Here is an 18,336-nt window from a genome sequence, read left to right as displayed (position 1 = left end):
TCTGCTTTCCTGACTTGGCCACTATTAGTGCTCCATTTTGTTTGTTATTTTATGTACGTGATATCCACGTTCAGCCACAGGTAACTATACTAGGGTGCGACTACGAAATTTCAACCATTTGTCCCTTTCGCACTCTGTATGATGCAATCCATAAATTCTGTATTGCGTCAATCTTCAAATTACGGCATTACTATGAAAAAAATTTCGCGCTCGCTGCGCTCGCGATTTATTTTCCTACTTAGTAAAATTTCTTCCCAAGGGCGCCGAAACTCAAACTCGCTCTACCCTGATCGAGTGCACGGGCCGGCGCTGCTTATACTGGTCCAGAAAATCGACATTAAGGTTTAGTAAAAGTCGCCTGGTTTTCGAGATTTTCACACTTTTTAAAATTTTAGGTAGTATTAAAATTTTAAAAAGTGTGAAAATCTCGAATATCTATTTTTTTACCGTAGTACACCTCATACAACTAAAGGTATTATTAATAACATAATATTATTTTTATAAACTTTTTCAAGTTAATACAATAGTTACTCATACATATTTAAAAAATATTTTAAGCGGGTTACTCACGTATTAAGTCGATATAGCTTTCCGACATGTTTCGGTTCAATTTCGAGAACCTTTCTCAAGAGTAGCGACCCCGCCTTTACATGTCGAGAGCGCGACGCATACTGTATGAAATGAAATTGAACCGAAACAGACATGTCGGAAAGCTATATCGACTTAATACGTGAGTAACCCGCTTAAAATATTTTTAAATAAGAACTAGATTAGCCGAGATATTTCTTTACTAAAAGCCTTTAGAACATGACTGTCAAGTCATCAAGTGTTAGTGCATTTTCGTAGGCAAGTGCAGTGACGTAGGATCGATATCCCATACATTGAAGCCGTCATCTTTGATTTTGCCTTTGAAATCCTTCCGACATCCGATATCGGATCGGATAATGTGAAAACGCACTTATGGTTCATTTTTGTTCCATCCTTACGACGGATTTATTAAGTTCTTCACGCCTTGCACCGTTATATTATATAGTACGATTCAGAAAGAAACACAAATTCGAGTACCTAATTATTATATTACTAGCGACCCGCCCCGGCTTCGCACGGGTACTATACCTACATGTAAACCTTCCTCTACAATCACTCTATCTATTAAAAAAAACCGCATCAAAATCCGTTGCGTAGTTTTAAAGATTTAAGCATACATTTACATAGGGACATAGGGACAGAAAAAGTGACTTTGTTTTATACGGGTGCGTATCGATCGATATAACTTTTTTTGATATATTTTTAGTCGTTATAACGATCATTTGATATAATTATTGAATCATATAATAACAAATGACATACTAACAAATTGTATAATTCTTATTTAATATAATGATCATTTTCTCGAATAACATTTATTATAACATACTTTGAGAATAATGCTTATTTCCGATACTAAATACATTGTATAACACAAATTCTTTCTAAAGCACAGTTAGAATTTCAAAAAAATTTACAATAAATTAGATCCATCATTTACCAGAAAAGTATATTAGGTTAGAACTGTGTCAACTGTGACCCCTTCACACAACGCGCTGCCACCAAGAAAAGTAGGTTAGGTTAGGTTAGAACTGTGACCCTTAAACATATGTACTGCTATCAGAAAAGTAGGTTAGGTTAGGTTAGAACTGTGATCCCTTCAAAAAATAATAAAATTAATTCATGAAATGTTTTATACTGTTTGCTTGTTATATTATACTAGTCGTATATCAATAGATAGTTATTCCATATAACGGTTATTATAAATAAATGTTATACGAAATAATGATTATACAAAATAAAAGTAAATATTTTGTGGTTATACCAAATGTTAATTATGTCAAATGAGTGATTATATCCTTTAAATTTATACCAAATGTTGTTATATCAAATGTTACTATACCAAAAAAAGTTATACCAATCATTACACACCCGTTTTATACTATGTAGTGAAGTCTTCCTACCATATTGGCCTTCCGTAAGTTCGTACATTGACACCGTCTATATTCAAGACTTCTGTAAGTAGCTGTATTAAAGTTACCAGTGTCAAGATAACGTTAATGAATAAATAATATAAGTAGGTACCTATTTGATAACCCCATGAACCATCTCGCTATTAGTATCTTTTAGTACCGCAGCTGTTCTGCCGTAGCAGTATGATTTAACTCGTTGAACAACAAGGAAAACTTTCTTTTAAATTTTATTAGATCACAACTATATTAAATGTCTAACGTAAGTACAAATTAATAATTCGTCCTCTCAATATTCCCGGTCTGAAATGTTTTCGTTATTAAACAGTAGACATTTTAGTTTTTTTATCCACTAGTGTATGACCTGAGCTAGCGGAAGATTGTATAAAAGTGGAATCTTGAGCTTTGCGAGAAGTTAAACAAACTTTGCCACCGAGTGAAACACAAAACTTTTCACCACACCACGAGAAAATACTGACTACAAAACATCGAACTAAATCAAATCCATCCATTTATTCAATATTTATGATTCAAAATCATCACTTATAGGTAAATACTACCAGCAAGTTTAAGACATCAAGTTAAAATTTGTATGAAATTACTTTGCACTCTTGTGGATAAAATGCAATTTTGCTATCTGTTTTCGAATAGCAAAAAGAGTCTTCACCAGTTGGTGTGGAGAAAAGTATTTTGATGTTCTTGGTATCTTTCTTCACGCCAACTGATCGCTACGTTCGCGGTACAGTTTCGGAATGATGTAATATATAATAAGCACTAAATATTTTCACTACTCTTAAGGCTCACTTGCACCAAACATTTAACTCGGGGTTAGTGGGCTGTCACCTGTCAAATTCCATATAAAATGGTGGGTTAATCCTCGGGTTTACCCTCCATTTTCGTTGGTGCAAGTGGCCCTTAAGTATGTTGTATTGACTTGAGTCTTTGTTTAATACACAGCATACCTTTCTTATCAGATACCTAGTAGGCTATTCATAACAAATATATATGAGATAATAATTTTCCTAACGCCGTGCCGCACATAATAATTATTTATGAATTTTATGATTGAATTTTGTGCAAAAGATTTTACCTAAGTATTTTAATCAAACGGCTAATGTGGTTAGATGCTTTAACTAGTAGGAATGTACTGTTCCAATTTGGTGAGCAATAAATAACATTGTGTAAATAAAAATCATGCCCCCTTGGGGAATACTTACTGGTTATATCAACTGAATCACTTGAAACAGGCCGACCGATACCAGTTATGGGGCGGGTGCTTCTCCGAGGAGCCCTCAGCAGTGCTGCGGCGACTGAACGACTCGTTGGCAGTCGACACCCGGCTCTACAGAGAAGACATCGCCGGCAGCCAGGCATGGGCGCGCGAGTTGCACCGCAGTGGGCATCTGTCTGAACAGGATAACAGCGCCATCCAAATTGGACTTGATAAAGTAGGTTGAGTATTCTCCGTAGACAAATCTTCTTTAGACATTTTCTGGAACAAGATATGCCAGACACTGCATGATATATGTGTATATCATCACTCATCAGGTATAGTTTACAGTGGGTCATTTTTTTCAAAGTTGGTCCACCCAACTTTTTTTTGGATTTGGAATTTTTATGTGGTTTCCGCTCGGAATGGCGAGTGTCCCAAGGATTTTTCCCACTCCGTTACCATTTTTTCATACATTTTGTATAGCGGTAACTGAATGGAAGGTTTGAAAAATGTATGGAAATCTTGAGACATTTTTTTTCTCTTATCAGGATCGAAAGACCTCACGAGTCTGAGTATGAATCACGTAAAAAATACCCATGTTACAAAAAAAGTGGGGTGGACAACTGAAAAAAATGGCCCACGTACATGTACATACGCAGCAAACAATCTGACATGATCTTATTTTGCACAGGCGAATAGGTATTTGTACCTAAAGCCCTCTGGGAATGCTAATCAGCGAGATCCCGTGTCAGGTAATTAACACTGTGAGTTATAAATCAGTTCATCTGATCTGATCCCATATCGGTGTTGTATATAACAGGGAACGCTTTTTTTAATTTGCTTAAGACTTTTCATATTTATATACAATCCCCGCCATGCTAAGACTTTCTCTTTTTTGAATGAAAAAAGTAATAACAGATTAATTACATAAGCAAATTGCGGAATTACACATACAATTGACATACATTATTTAATTATTCTCTATAATTAATACATTACGATACAGCGAGGAAATAAATAAATAAAAGTCCTTGGTAAAATGCCTCAAGGGCCTATTTTAGACATTAGCTAGCTTTTAAGTTTAGTCTTAGTTTCTTATATAATTATGTAAATATGTTCATTCCTTCCTGAACTGCAAATAATAAAATAAGTCAGTATTATCCTACCGACTGCGCCATGTTTTATTATGTAAGGGCACAAATAATAAAAGGAACGTGAGTCACGGATGAGCACTTGTTCATTATTAATAATTCCAATCGGTAATGGATACTAGTATGTTAAAAATGGATGTGAATGTTACATTTTATCTAATTACTTAATCACGTAAATGTTGTTATTTATTGTGGCTGTCATGATTGAATTTCAAATGATGATTTTGCAAGAAAAATATTTAAAAACGTTTAGCTGGATTATAGTTTTGATTATTTATGATACTTTTAAGTTAATACATGTTTTATTTGCGTTGGTGTGGTGAACAGTTGAGTGCCCCGAGTGAAGGGCAACATTTTTAACACGCGTGCCTTGAGACCGTGCTTCACTCAAGGTCAATATTAACAGGAGCTGTTAAGCAATAACTTTGCTCTCCTTGTAAAACAAATAACGACTTACCGCATGCTTAACCCTTAAATGCATGAATTTTTTTTTTAACGAGATATTAATATATCGTCACTACTTTTAAAAAATCTCGTATCTCACGCTGTTCCTCAAAGTTAAAACGCAGAAAGTCTATAGCATTCCATACATACTTACTACAATTTTCTTTTCATTGACAGACGAAGATACAAGTTTTTTTTAAAGTAGTGACGATATGTGATAGACAATGGTTTTCTGGCTCTGGGAAAAATGATAAAAAATATATTTAAGATCGATTTTTATACTAAATCAGTGTTAGAAGTTAAATAGGCCAAATTATATTTATATAAATATATCGTAATTGATACGTTTTATTAAAAAAAATACTACTATTAAAAAGGTACACTGTTTGTGAAACCTTTATGATAAAATGTTAAAACTCCGAAAAAATCTGCCTAAATCACATACTAAAAATCGCCATCGTCCTGTTTTTTTACACTTTTCCGCCATTTGGATGGTGGATGGATCAATGGCCAGATGCAGAAGGCGGTGATCTTGGACACGGCGCGGATAGTCCGACGGTTCCTCTCTCTGCAGCCCTAACCACCGGCAGCTTGGGCCCTGCCCCGCTGCTGGCGGCACCCTAGGTTAGGTTTTTTATAATATGTTGATATGTTTTTACTAGCTTTTACCCGCGGCTTCGCCCGCGTAATAAAAGTATTCTTATTGAAACGTTTACAAAAAATAAGATTTTCATTTGGATCCGTAGGTTTCTTTGTAGGTACATCTGTCCGCGATTATTTCGATTAAGGTAAAGCGGGGCAATTCTCGACTGGGGGGCCATTGTAACTGATCTATTTGCTGTACGGTCAGCCAAGAACCTTACACTGCTTTTTGGCTGACTGTACCTTACACATACGACCACAGCGTAGGTAGTAGGTACGAATATGTATGTATTTTACCTATATAAATATTTATACTGGGGAAACTTCATACAACCCACATAGCCAGTATCTCTACGCTATGGTCGGTAGGGTAAAAAGTACTTCCTTGCATTATCGCTTACAATTTTTCCATTTTGCTTATACTTATTGCAAACATAAACATATAAAAGGCAAGCAAACAACGATCTTCTTACAGCACATTGAATATAATAGTTATCACGGATGCAGGATACTCGCCGATGCCTACTTACTAATCCCTTCCCACTGAGCCACCTGCATTTTACACTGCCTAGGTATCGATTGCCGGCCGATTATTCCGACCCCAATCCCTATTCTTATCCCCGTCCCTATCTCTGTCCTCGTCCTCGTCCCCGTCCCCGTCCCGTCCCTGTCCCCGTCCCTCCCCTATCCCTATCCCCGTCCCCGTCCCCTATTCCTATCCCTATTTCTATCCCTATCTATACCTATCCTTATCCGTATACCTATCCCTATCCCTATACCTATCCCTATCCCCGTCCCCGTCTCCTGTCCCTGTCCCTGTCCCTGTCCCTGTCCCTGTCCCTGTCCCTGTCCCTGTCCCTGTCCCTGTCCCTGTCCCTGTCCCTGTCCCTGTCCCTGTCCCTGTCCCTGTCCCTGTCCCTGTCCCTGTCCCTGTCCCTGTCCCTGTCCCTGTCCCTGTCCCTGTCCCTGTCCCTGTCCCTGTCCCTGTCCCTGTCCCTGTCCTTGCCCCTGTGAAATTATCATGCTAGGAGGTGAACTTTGAAAAATCCTTTCTTAATGCTCCTCTTATGGCTATTTTGGATATTTTAACCCTATTGCACTACAACAGGGGAGAAAATTTCTTTTCCACCTCATTAGATTTTAAAATCGTTGTATTTATCGTAATCAGCGACCCGATAAACCATAAAAACGATACCCATATTGTGTTTTTGACTTTACCCCCTTTGCACCCCTTTAGGGGTCAAATTTTCAAAAAACCTGCAACATGTATTTAGTCATATGTCTTTAGGAATCCTCCTGTGAAGTTTCGTATAAAATAGTCAAACTAATCTTGTTTCCCCATACAAACTTTGAACCCCCATTTGAGTCCCTTAGGAGGCGAATTTTGAAAAATCCTTTCTTAGTGCTCCTCTACACTATATAGGGAACCTACGTGCCAAATTTGACATCTCTAGGACCAGCGGTTTCGGCTGTGCGTTGATATGTCAGTCAGTCAGTCAATATCATCTTTTATATATATTTTTGATATTTAAACCCCATTGCACCACAACAGGGGAGTAGGTATTTCACTTCCGCCTCGTTAGATTTTAAAAACGTTGTATTTATCGTGAGCAGCGACCCGATAAACCATAAAAACGATACCCATATTGATTTTTTGACTTTATCACCCCCTTTTCACCCTTTTAGGGGTTATATTTTCAAAAAACCTGAAACACGTATTCAGTCATATGTCTTAAGGAATCTTCCTGTGAAGTTTCGAATAAAATAGTCAAACTAATCTTGTTCCCCCATACAAACTTTGAACCCCCATTTGACCCCCTTAGGAGGTGAATTTTGGAAAATCCTTTCTTAGTGCTCCTCTACACTACATAAGGAACCTACGTGCCAAATTTGAAATCTCTAGGACCAGCGGTTTCGGCTGTGTGTTGATATGTCAGTCAGTCAGTCAGTCAGTCAGCTTCTTCTTTTATATATTTAGATATTGTTTTGTAAGTGTTTTTTTTTATTTTACTTTTATACTCATATTGTAAAAAACCTAGCTTAAGAAGGAAAATAAATAAAGGAAATAATGAATAATAATTAAGCAATAAATGTGATTTTGGATAGCTACATATCGAGCCACGGGCCATCAAATTTATGATGCATATATACATCACCATGCATTTAAGGGTTAACATAAGACAATATCTACGAGATTATGCAATAGTTACATTTAAAAAATATTGCCAAACTTTTAATGCTATAAGCTAAGTAGAGTTTTTTTAAGCCATAGTTTGTTGACTCCCTAAATAAAATAACGCCCAAATATAACAGCTACCGAAGACAAGTTAACAAAGTCTTCACGATTACTTGAATCACAGAGATGAGTCATCATCAAGTCAAATTACTTCTCAATTTCCAGGTAGAAAAAGACATCGAAAAGGAACTATCGCAAGCCGGCCGCCTCAATGATCCAGAAGAGGATATCCACTCAGTAGTGGAGCGCAGATTGCATGCGTACGCAGGCGACGCGGCGCTGCGCTTGCACACGGCGCGCAGCCGCAATGACCAGTCGGCTACGGACACTAGGCTGTGGATGCTGACCTCGCTGCCGGCGCTGAGTTCAGCTCTCAAGCAACTCATTGAGGTACAATATATACCTAGCTATATTTTGTCTAATTATTATTAACCTAAATGAATATTTTTGGTTACAGGTTCTAATTAAGCGCGCCAGCGATGAAATAGACATTATTGCTCCAGGCTATACACACCTCCAACGCGCTCAACCGATTCGCTGGAGTCATTTTCTATTAAGGTATCGGTCCGTTTTGATATAGGTATAAGAATTAGCGTTTATGTACAATGATATATGCTTCTAGTAAACTGGAAAGTTTACTTAACTTCCACTAACATCCGCTAGGCTACATTTTTTACTCGTAGGGTCTTCAGACACTTCCGCTATACTGATAAATAAGTGCAATTCTTGAAAACGATCTTTTTCAAAATGTTAAATAGCTATGCATGGGGTCTCCGAGACGACGTAAAGAGACTGAAAGAGCAGATGGGCCGTCTCTCAAGATGTCCACTAGGCAGCGGCGCCATAGCGGGCTGTGCTCTCCCGATCGACCGCACCAGGCTGGCCCGGTCCCTTGGATTCCATGACATCACGCCCAACTCCATGTTCGCTGTGTCTTCGCGGGATCATATTGGTAATTAGGTGCTAGTACTTGACTGCTTTGGTTATTTGATAGAACTAACAAGGATCTACATGAAGGTCGGAGTTGGAGGTCCTAACGCACCGCAAAGTACAATACACATTTATAAAAATTATATCCCATACGATCGGTATCACAACATTAAATGCATGATGCGTAAACTATGGCTTTATTAAGTAATATCGTTTTTCTTTTTCATATTTCAGTGGAGTTCCTAAACTGGGTGGCCTTATGTGGTCTACACTTGAGCAGACTGTCGGAAGATTTGATCATTTATAGCTCGCAAGAATTCGGGATAATTCGTCTTTCCGATCAATTTTCCACTGGATCCAGTCTAATGCCCCAGAAGAGGAACCCTGATGGCTTGGAGCTGGTTCGAGGAGCCGCTGGTCTACTTCTTGGAGACAGCTTCGCATTCAGCTGTGTCCTTAAGGGACTACCCAGCACTTACAACAAGGATTTGCAATCTGATAAGGAGATATTGTTCAGATCATATGACAGATTGCTCGACTGTCTCAAAGTCACAATGGGGACTGTTTGCACAATGGAGGTTTGTAAGCTTCATCCTACAATACAATTATATTTTCTGAAGTTACCGCTTCATTTAACATAATTTATACACGTTCTTACTTTTCTTTTCGATTTAGCTTAACGTGTAAAACACATATTATATGGTCCTTCGAACCGGATTATATCTAAAACACACACATTATATGGTCCTTGAGGTCCTTCGAACCATCTTGGTATTTTCTAAGGTGATTTTAAGACCGAAACATATTGCAGGTGAACAGCAGCAGGGCTATCAGCTGTCTCGAGCCGGGCATGCTAGCGACAGACTTGGCACACGCACTGGTGCGGCGCGGCGTGCCTTTCCGCCGAGCGCACCATTTGGTCGGTGTCGCCCTGCGTCGAGCCGCTGAGCTCGGCGTCGACTTGCAGGGACTACCGCATAAGGAATATGTTGCTATAAGGTACACTTATAATTAAAATAAAATAATCGATCAGAAATGTTTAGTTCTGGTTTAAACTTTCACGATGATTGCACACAATAACTTTAAAATCTGGACAACGGCGTCCCCGAAAATATATTGAACTGATCACAGCACTTAAATGAATATATTTATTGTTGTTATTAACATTACTCGCGAGAGTGTAACACTCAAGTACATAACACGAGGAGTTTACTTGTGTTTCGCTCCGTTATACCTCATACCCTAGAGTGTTAACATGCGCAGCTGCAAAAAATACTTGAATGTGTTTTATATGTTCCTAATCTATATTTTCAGTCCCGAATTTGGTACCGAGAAAGAGCTAGCCTCCTTGTTCTCTTGGGAATCCAGTGTGGAGCAATACTCAAGCACCGGTGGGACGGCCAAGCAGGCCGTTGAGCTGCAACTCGAGGCGCTGAGCACCTGGCTGCAAGGGCAGCCGCCCTGCTCCGCGGTCCCTCGCCCCGATGAAACGCCGTACCCGTGTGGCCTCAAATAGACTGACACCTTTACGAATTTCAAGTAATAAAACTCCTTAATAAAGATGCGAAACAAGTCACGGAATGTATTTTCTCAATTTCATTTACCTTCATCATTTTCGCAAGCCAGAGAGGATTCCAAACAGTCCGTCATGGAAATGTAAAACACTGTAATGTTGAATTGAATGTGACAATAAGATTTTTTTTTATGAAATTAAAATTCCATTCCTTAACGACGCAGTAGTGTTACTACTAAATAAAACAAATTAAAAAATATTTTATCGGTCGGGGTGCAGGGTGGTGTAATGGTTTGAGCACGTCAGCCGCGATAGCTGGAGACCCGGGTTTGATTCCCGGCTTAGCCACCATTGGGCTTGATCGCTTTTTCTTTAGTGTATGGTATCTATTTCAGTTTCCATTCATGAAATTCAAAATCTTTGGTATCTTAATTAAGTAGCTATGTTCTAGCCTTCTTAAATATCTGCTGGTACTTTTTTATTTTATTTTTTATTATAAATGGGCTTGGTCAGGTTTTATTTACATACCTAGACTACCTACTTATGCATAGATTTAGTACGATCATTACAGATAAAAATAAGTCGATAAACTTAAATTACAATCTAAAAAGTATAGTCATAGCAATATTATTATGTTGTGATGCAAATTAAAAAAGTCCAGTTCGTACTTACGTTTGGTAAAGGCAATTGCTCACTGCTATGCTATAATAATAAGCACATACGGGCGGGCTGCTTTTGTTTCATCTGAAATCCTATGAGGTGACACTGGCATAATATTATATTAACACTTTCGAAACCGGGCTCTACGCGGCGCTACGACATTTTCGCTACATACGGGGAAACCCATGTAATCGGCTACGCTTCTACGAGCGGTGTGCCCGACAGTCGGGTTCTTGGTAGCGAAAGTGTTAAGCATACATACAAATAGATAAACATAATCAACATAAGTATTCTCAAGTACATTAAAATCTGCATAAAAACTCGCTACGGGCTACGGCGTAGCACTTTGTAGCAAAACTTTATTATCGTTTTCGGTTCTCAAAATGAACTGATAGACGAAATCAAAGGTTTTAGGGACATAATTACTTAGAACCACAAAATTACTTCGTGTAATGTGTCTAGTGGATGGCTACCCTAACGCCGGCTGCGTCCCGGGACAGGGCTGGAGGGCGAGCTGTCGCACGCATAGCTCCGTGGGCCGTCTTCCGCCCGAGCGCTCCTGCCGATACCACCCGTAACGTAACCACTCAGGACGACCGCATTTAACCATAGGCCCTTACCGCAGTAACATCGCGTTACTGTTTCAAGACAGATTATCTTAGCTCAGTGTGTTGTACAGTGACTTTTGTGGGACTTAAAAGTTTTTTAGGGTAAGTTATTTATAGAAAAATTAAAATTAATATAGGAGATTGAACGTTAACGCCTAAACTTTTCAAATTGTGCTACCGTTAATCTATTAGCAAAGTTTTTGGCAGGTAGTTACTAGCCATTAAAAACAAATAGGTAAGTTTGAAAGTAGTCATTATTTAAAAATCATTCTCACTAGATTCGTTTGTAAGTTTATTTTTTAATAACCACTTGCTCGCCCTCACTTCTTAAGAAGGGTTTAGGACCCCAAATTTTAGCTTAACCTTATAGTTGTTAGCGTAACTACATGTACAGGGTGTTTACTCAGGTTGCCTATAGGTAGGTATAGGTCATACTGAGCAACTTTTACTATCGGACCTGCCCTGATAAAAATGAACTTTCTCAAAATGTCAAGATCATACAACGTTTTCAGGGTTGGTGCCATAGTAAAACATACTTTTGACGACCGGTCTGGCGCAGTCGGTAGTGACCCTGCCTGCTGCGCCGCGGTCCCGGGTTCGAATCCCGGTAAGGGCATTTATTTGTGTGATGAGCACAGATATTTGTTGCTGAGTCATGGATGTTTTCTATGTAGGTATTTATATATTATATACATCGTTGTCCGAGTACACACAACACAAGCCTTCTTGAGCTTACCGTGGGCCTCAGTCAATCTGTGTAAGAATGTCCTATAATATTTATTTATTTATTTACTTATAAGTATTACCTATAGGTAGATACGAAGATACTCGAAAATACCTATAGGGTGCCTGAGGTTTTCAGTGGATAGTGTAGTCAGTAGTGGAACAACTTGTACCTGTAGAGATTGCCCTACACTATTATTTAATTTTTTTGTTTACAATTTTTAGAAGTTTCACAACTTCCAAACTCATTAACCTGTTTTACTTATAGGTGTTTAAAAATTGTCCCTACTCTTATTACTGATATAAAATGAAAGCTTCCGTTACATTTGAAGTGGATATAACCGGGCGGTAACTTAATCCCAGGCTGTTCAGATGAAAGTGCCGCGCATCTAATTACCCGAGCGAGGATTAAGTAGATTGGCCATTGAAATGCCATCGAGATATGAAATCGCTTACACGCATTAATGCACAATATTAATAAATTTTCAAATATCGAGTACGTAGGTACAGATGTAGTGTGAAATACTTTTCTTTCGTAGGTTCACGGAAACTCACTCATACTATTTCAATCAGTCTCAGTACACGAAGTACTAATGTTGACCGAACTAAAATATCGTCGCTACTTTAAAAAAAAACTTGTATCTTCGTCTGTCAATGAAAAAAAATTGTAGTAAGTATGTATGGGATGCATATAGACTTACTGCGTTTTAACTTTGAGAAGCAGCGTGAGATACGAGATTTTTTAAAAGTAGTGACGATATAGTACATTGTGTATTAAGAGCAGAAAGAGAAGGATAAAGAACGAGAAGCCGGTTAATAACTCAAGTTTGTAATCCTTCAGATGGATGAATTACATAATGTTTTTCATCACACTCGCAAAGTAATAACCAAGTTTTAAAGTTAAACTAAATGTTTTGAAATACCTACGTACAATAATAAATTTCGAACATTCGTCCGCCATCTTGTAATTTTTGACAGGTCGTGGAAGGCCACACCCACTCTACCATTCACTTTACCACCTTAGGGCGGTAAAATAGCTCATTGCGGCTCAGCCACGACATTGGTCTAAGCGCGACAGCGGTGAGCGGCGGCCATACATTGAAGCGAGACACAGCGATGGGACTATTCATTCGCACGTATGGCTGCCGCTCACCGCTGTCGCGCTTAGACCAGTGTCGTGGCTGGGCCGTTAGAGTCATTAGGTATCAGTGTGGAGCCATGTAATAACACAAATTACGAGCGAGTGTGATGAAAATAATGTTTCGGTAGATATGAAATGATAAATGAATAACTTATGCCTATTTGAAATGCGTTGCCAAGTTACGGGTTAAATGGTTTCTAAAGCCTAACCAGAAATATGCGCGCCATGTTGCGGAATTTCATTAGAACTATTTCCTTCATACTATATACTGAACTGTCACCCCATACATCAAAGTAACAGCCATAGAGTATATTGAATAGTATGGTATAGAGGGTTGTCTATTGTTTGCCCGACAGTCATTTAACATAATATTCATTTGCCCGAATCTAACTTGCCTGAATTTCATTTGCCCGAATGATTTGTTTACCATAAAAATCATATGACATACTCGTTGTTTATCCGAATATTACCTTCCATAATCATACAATGCCATACTATTTGTTAGCTATATTATTAAGTGCAATAATATGGTTTCATAGAATATTCAAACGCCATAAGCAATTATTGCCATATTAATTGTTGCCCATATTATTACCTAACCTAACCTACTTTCTGATAGCAGTTTCATTTTCCAGGGGTCACAGTTCTAACCTAACCTAACCTACTTTTCCAGCAGTTTCATTCTCCAGGGGTCACAGTTCTAACCTAACCTAACCTACTTTCTGATAGCAGTTTCATTTTCCAGGGGGTCGCAGTTCTAACCTAACCTACTGTCTGATAGTATTTTCATTTTCCGGGGGGTCACAGTTCTAACCTAACCTAACCTACTTTTCAAGCAGTTTCCTTTTCCAGAGGTTCACAGTTCTAACCTAACCTAACCTACTTTCTGATAGCAGTTTCATTTTCCAGGGGGTCACAGTTCTAACCTAACCTAACCTACTTTCTGATAGCAGTTTCATTCTCTAGTCCTTCTAGTACCTATTATAGTAGTTTTTGATTCTGCCAAAGCACATTATGGAAATTGACTTTTCTGGACGCTAATTTGTATGACAAATGATGGTATGGAATGTGGTAATTACGGATTTCGATGATTCTGACAAATGACATTATGGAAACTGACTTTATGAGAAACAAAGTTTCTGGCACTAGATTAATATAGTAAACAATGATTATGGCATAAGATATTATGAGAAACAATATTATGATTGTTGAATAGGATGGCAAATAAAATTATGGCAAATGAAATTCTGGCAAATGGGGGTATCCCGGTATAGAGTTATCAGTCAAGATTTTCGAATGCAGCGCCATCTATTATTAAGTTACGACAACTTTTCATGGCTAAAGGTTACTTTTAGAACATAAAGCATGTGGACCCTTTGACATGGAACGCCACATTTTTATGGCGGGAATTCTAATTAGGTCATTCATCAATCAGTCACATTAATACATTTTTGAACGCTAACATTTTTAAACATTAAATACCAGGCTTGTGTCGTTCACGAACTATGAACTGTTAGGAATAAAATCCCATCAATGACCGAAATGAACTGAATCTTTCCGTGGTTTGTGAATCGGTCTTTGCTCTTTTAGTTCAGTATAAACTAAAATCCATAATCCTACGGACCAAATTGACAAGTAAGTTTGAACAAATGTTGCCACAGTTTGGCCAGTGCCGTTCTTATCGATATTAAAATTATTATTACACCGTAGATTTAAGGTGCACCCAGACGGTACAATCAAATTGGCAATTTGATATTTTAATCAATATACCAACTTTTTTTGTGATTTCGACAGATCGAAAGGTCTGTAGACCCCTAATTAGATATAAAATGTTAATTTCAAACCAGCAATAATGTAAATGAAATTTATATATTTATTATGATAGTTTATTGAATCTTTACAAATGAATTATTACAATAATTATTGTGTTACAGCCGAAAGATGAAAAGATTGTGTAAATCACATAATAAAAACCGAGGACAAAATGTTACAACTCGACCATTTAGTGGACAATGTCTCGGATCGTTTTATTATAAATGTAACTGATGATGATGATGAAGATGACGAAATAACGGAGCTTGGAAATGAATAATATTTTATAATAAAGACTACTCATTGTCGGACAACATATTTTTTTTACTTACTGGTTCGGATACCTTTTTATGCTATAAAACTAGTGGGTAAAAACGCATTTTATCCATCCACTACCTCGAAAACCGAACAAACCAAAATGTTTACCTTGTATTTAAAAGTAACATTCGTATTTTTTTGATTTAAACTAGTCTGTTATTTGTACTTTACAACTTGTCGATATATTGTTATCGACATATACCCTTCACTATTTTTATTTCACTGTTCCTGGTAACATTTCAGCTGTATGTCATTTGTCAATTTAGTCCGCAGAATTGTGAATTTTAGTTTAGGATCGGCGAGCGCGAGCGGTTTGGATCGAGAACGAATGTGTGACTGCGCCGACCGAGAGCGAGAGCTACTTAGCAGAGCAACAAAAAAAGTCAAGTTTTCATATTAAACTTCGGTTAGGCCCCCCACAGACGGGAGACAAAACTGTTTTGTCTCCGTCGCTCGGTCTATGGGCTAGTATGAAGGTGCGCACACGAGGCGACGCAACTTTTCATACAAATACGACGGAGACAAAACAGTTTTGTCTCCCGTCTGTGGAGGGCCTTACTTACAACCTTTCGGCCCGGAAAGTTTCTATCTGTAGACTATTCGTATCATTTTGACACTATTCGGTCCCATTCGTTCTGATCTTTCTGACCGCAGTGGTCTGGCTGAACTAAATGAGCAAAAGACCTAAAAGAGCGAACTAAAACTAAAATTCACAATTCTGCGGACTAAATTGACAAATGACATACAGCTGAAATGTTACCAGGAACAGTGAAATAAAAATAGTGAAGGGTATATGTCGATAACAATATATCGACAAGTTGTAAAGTACAAATAACAGACTAGTTTAAATCAAAAAAATACGAATGTTACTTTTAAATACAAGGTAAACATTTTGGTTTGTTCGGTTTTCGAGGTAGTGGATGGATAAAATGCGTTTTTACCCACTAGTTTTATAGCATAAAAAGGTATCCGAACCAGTAAGTAAAAAATATGTTGTCCGACAATGAGTAGTCTTTATTATAAAATATTATTCATTTCCAAGCTCCGTTATTTCGTCATCTTCATCATCATCATCAGTTACATTTATAATAAAACGATCCGAGACATTGTCCACTAAATGGTCGAGTTGTAACATTTTGTCCTCGGTTTTTATTATGTGATTTACACAATCTTTTCATCTTTCGGCTGTAACACAATAATTATTGTAATAATTCATTTGTAAAGATTCAATAAACTATCATAATAAATATATAAATTTCATTTACATTATTGCTGGTTTGAAATTAACATTTTATATCTAATTAGGGGTCTACAGACCTTTCGATCTGTCGAAATCACAAAAAAAGTTGGTATATTGATTAAAATATCAAATTGCCAATTTGATTGTACCGTCTGGGTGCACCTTAAATCTACGGTGTAATAATAATTTTAATATCGATAAGAACGGCACTGGCCAAACTGTGGCAACATTTGTTCAAACTTACTTGTCAATTTGGTCCGTAGGATTATGGATTTTAGTTTAGTTCGTGGGAGCGATTGAACGAGATCGGAGCGCTCCGATCAACGAACGAAATGGCACAATACAAATTAAAATATTTTTAAATTTCAAATGAGAATAATTTAATTTGTTCTAAGATGGGCTAACCTTTTTGCCAAAAAAGAGGATAATTAAAATATATACAATTTAATACATGTAATTAGCCATAGAATGCCGTTCGCTAGTTTGCGGGTGGTACAGCGACATCTAGCAAAAATTTTGGACATCAAAAAATACTCATACATTTTACGAAAACAAGTCATTACCCAGTTTGCGGGCGTAACAGTGACATCTAGCGAACAACTTGCACTACGGCATATAATTGATTTTCATGCCCTCTATCGTTCATTTTCCTAAACATATCGAAAGTACATGGGATTTACTATTTCCTTTGACTGAAAACACCGTGGTAACAGCGCCCTCCTGACAATAGTCATATATTTCTGGCCAGGTTTTAATTGAGTACGGAACACTAGAAATAAAATTACAGTTTACCATATCAATCGCTCTAAGATATGTAGTAGGTATTTATTTTTATTTGACAGTATGGCAGCCGTGAGGTGGCACCTCTCGACGCTGCTGGTGACACTGGTCCTGGTCTGTGGCGTGGCGGAGCACTCCTTCCGGCAGAACCGACGCCCGTTGGCGGTGGAACCGTATATTACAGACGAGGAAGTAATGGCACCTTATTAAAATTACCTACATTAATATTTTTAGGTGCAGTTGGTTCTTAAAACGTTTGCTACTTTTCAATTCTATATGCTAATAATACCAGCCCCAAGTTTGCCCTCTCATGTGGACCGTTTTTACTAGTCTGATACGGTCGACTTTATGACCTGGTGATAAGGTTCAATTTATTATAGCAAAAAGTGTGTGAGGTCCCTGGCTTTTCCAAAGCAAAAAGGTCCTTATGCTTGTTGATTGTGAGAAATACATAATGTAGGTATTTGAGAGGGGTTAATTTATACAATAGGCTACTCGCCTCCTAGTCAAATCAGCTTCTTTTTAAGAACTGTCAAAACGAATTTCAACGTCTTGCTAATATGGAATTAAGCATCAGATTTAAGTACAGCCAAGTTCCCTATTTCTTGCAGTACATCCGCCACATCCACTCCATGATCGACGCATACCGAGGCGACATCGGCGGGCGGCTCATCATCGAGACCAACGCGCTCATCGACACCAAGTACCGCACGTGGAAGCGCAATGCCGACATGATCAACTCTCTCCTGGCTCTCCCGAAGGGCCTCAACGATGCCGGCCGCTGAACCCTTCTCAACTACCTCGCACTGCCTTCACTTTTATTTTAAATACAAGCAAACGTGATTGTCATTTGATTTGAATATTTTATTTCAAGGGTACTTCTCGTTTGTTTATAAAACTAAAAAAAAAACGATATACCTAATGTTTA

At 38.0% G+C, this 18,336-nt stretch overlaps 2 protein-coding genes across 5 annotated transcripts; both read left to right on the top strand.

Moving 5' to 3' along the window:
* The first annotated feature begins 2,111 nt into the window (after positions 1–2,111).
* On the top strand, positions 2,112–10,388 carry LOC125227976 (argininosuccinate lyase). Of its 2 annotated transcripts, XM_048132411.1 has the most exons (9): positions 2,112–2,259; positions 3,245–3,445; positions 7,849–8,073; positions 8,141–8,241; positions 8,442–8,635; positions 8,848–9,191; positions 9,425–9,612; positions 9,928–10,143; positions 10,184–10,388. In XM_048132411.1, exons 1-8 carry the CDS (start codon positions 2,251–2,253, stop codon positions 10,127–10,129), a joined length of 1,464 nt encoding a protein of 487 aa, XP_047988368.1. In that variant the 5' UTR covers positions 2,112–2,250; the 3' UTR covers positions 10,130–10,143; positions 10,184–10,388. The 2 variants fall into 2 exon arrangements, with proteins under 2 accessions (XP_047988368.1, XP_047988367.1); XM_048132410.1 differs by having other exon boundaries at positions 9,928–10,189.
* A 654-nt stretch (positions 10,389–11,042) lies between these two features.
* Positions 11,043–18,297, top strand: LOC125227832. 3 transcript variants are annotated; one of them, XM_048132197.1, is made up of 3 exons: positions 11,043–11,496; positions 17,471–17,600; positions 18,020–18,297. In XM_048132197.1, exons 2-3 carry the CDS (start codon positions 17,472–17,474, stop codon positions 18,191–18,193), a joined length of 303 nt encoding a protein of 100 aa, XP_047988154.1. In that variant the 5' UTR covers positions 11,043–11,496; position 17,471; the 3' UTR covers positions 18,194–18,297. The 3 variants fall into 3 exon arrangements, with proteins under 3 accessions (XP_047988154.1, XP_047988153.1, XP_047988155.1); XM_048132196.1 differs by lacking the exon at positions 11,043–11,496 and adding an exon at positions 12,139–13,382; XM_048132198.1 differs by lacking the exon at positions 11,043–11,496 and having other exon boundaries at positions 17,341–17,600.
* The last annotated feature ends 39 nt before the right edge of the window (positions 18,298–18,336 follow it).

Source organism: Leguminivora glycinivorella, chromosome 7 (genome assembly GCF_023078275.1).
Source record: "Leguminivora glycinivorella isolate SPB_JAAS2020 chromosome 7, LegGlyc_1.1, whole genome shotgun sequence".
Taxonomy (NCBI): Eukaryota; Metazoa; Arthropoda; class Insecta; order Lepidoptera; family Tortricidae; genus Leguminivora; species Leguminivora glycinivorella.
The sequence above is the reverse complement of the archived record's forward strand: the minus strand, read 5'-3'. Positions and strand labels throughout refer to the sequence as shown.

Coding starts and splice junctions, on each gene's coding strand:
- LOC125227976 (XM_048132411.1), top strand. Junction 8,636..8,847: donor GTCTTCGCGGGATCATATTG/GTAATTAGGTGC, acceptor TTCATATTTCAG/TGGAGTTCCTAAACTGGGTG. Junction 9,192..9,424: donor GGACTGTTTGCACAATGGAG/GTTTGTAAGCTT, acceptor AACATATTGCAG/GTGAACAGCAGCAGGGCTAT.
- LOC125227832 (XM_048132196.1), top strand. Junction 17,601..18,019: donor CGTATATTACAGACGAGGAA/GTAATGGCACCT, acceptor TATTTCTTGCAG/TACATCCGCCACATCCACTC.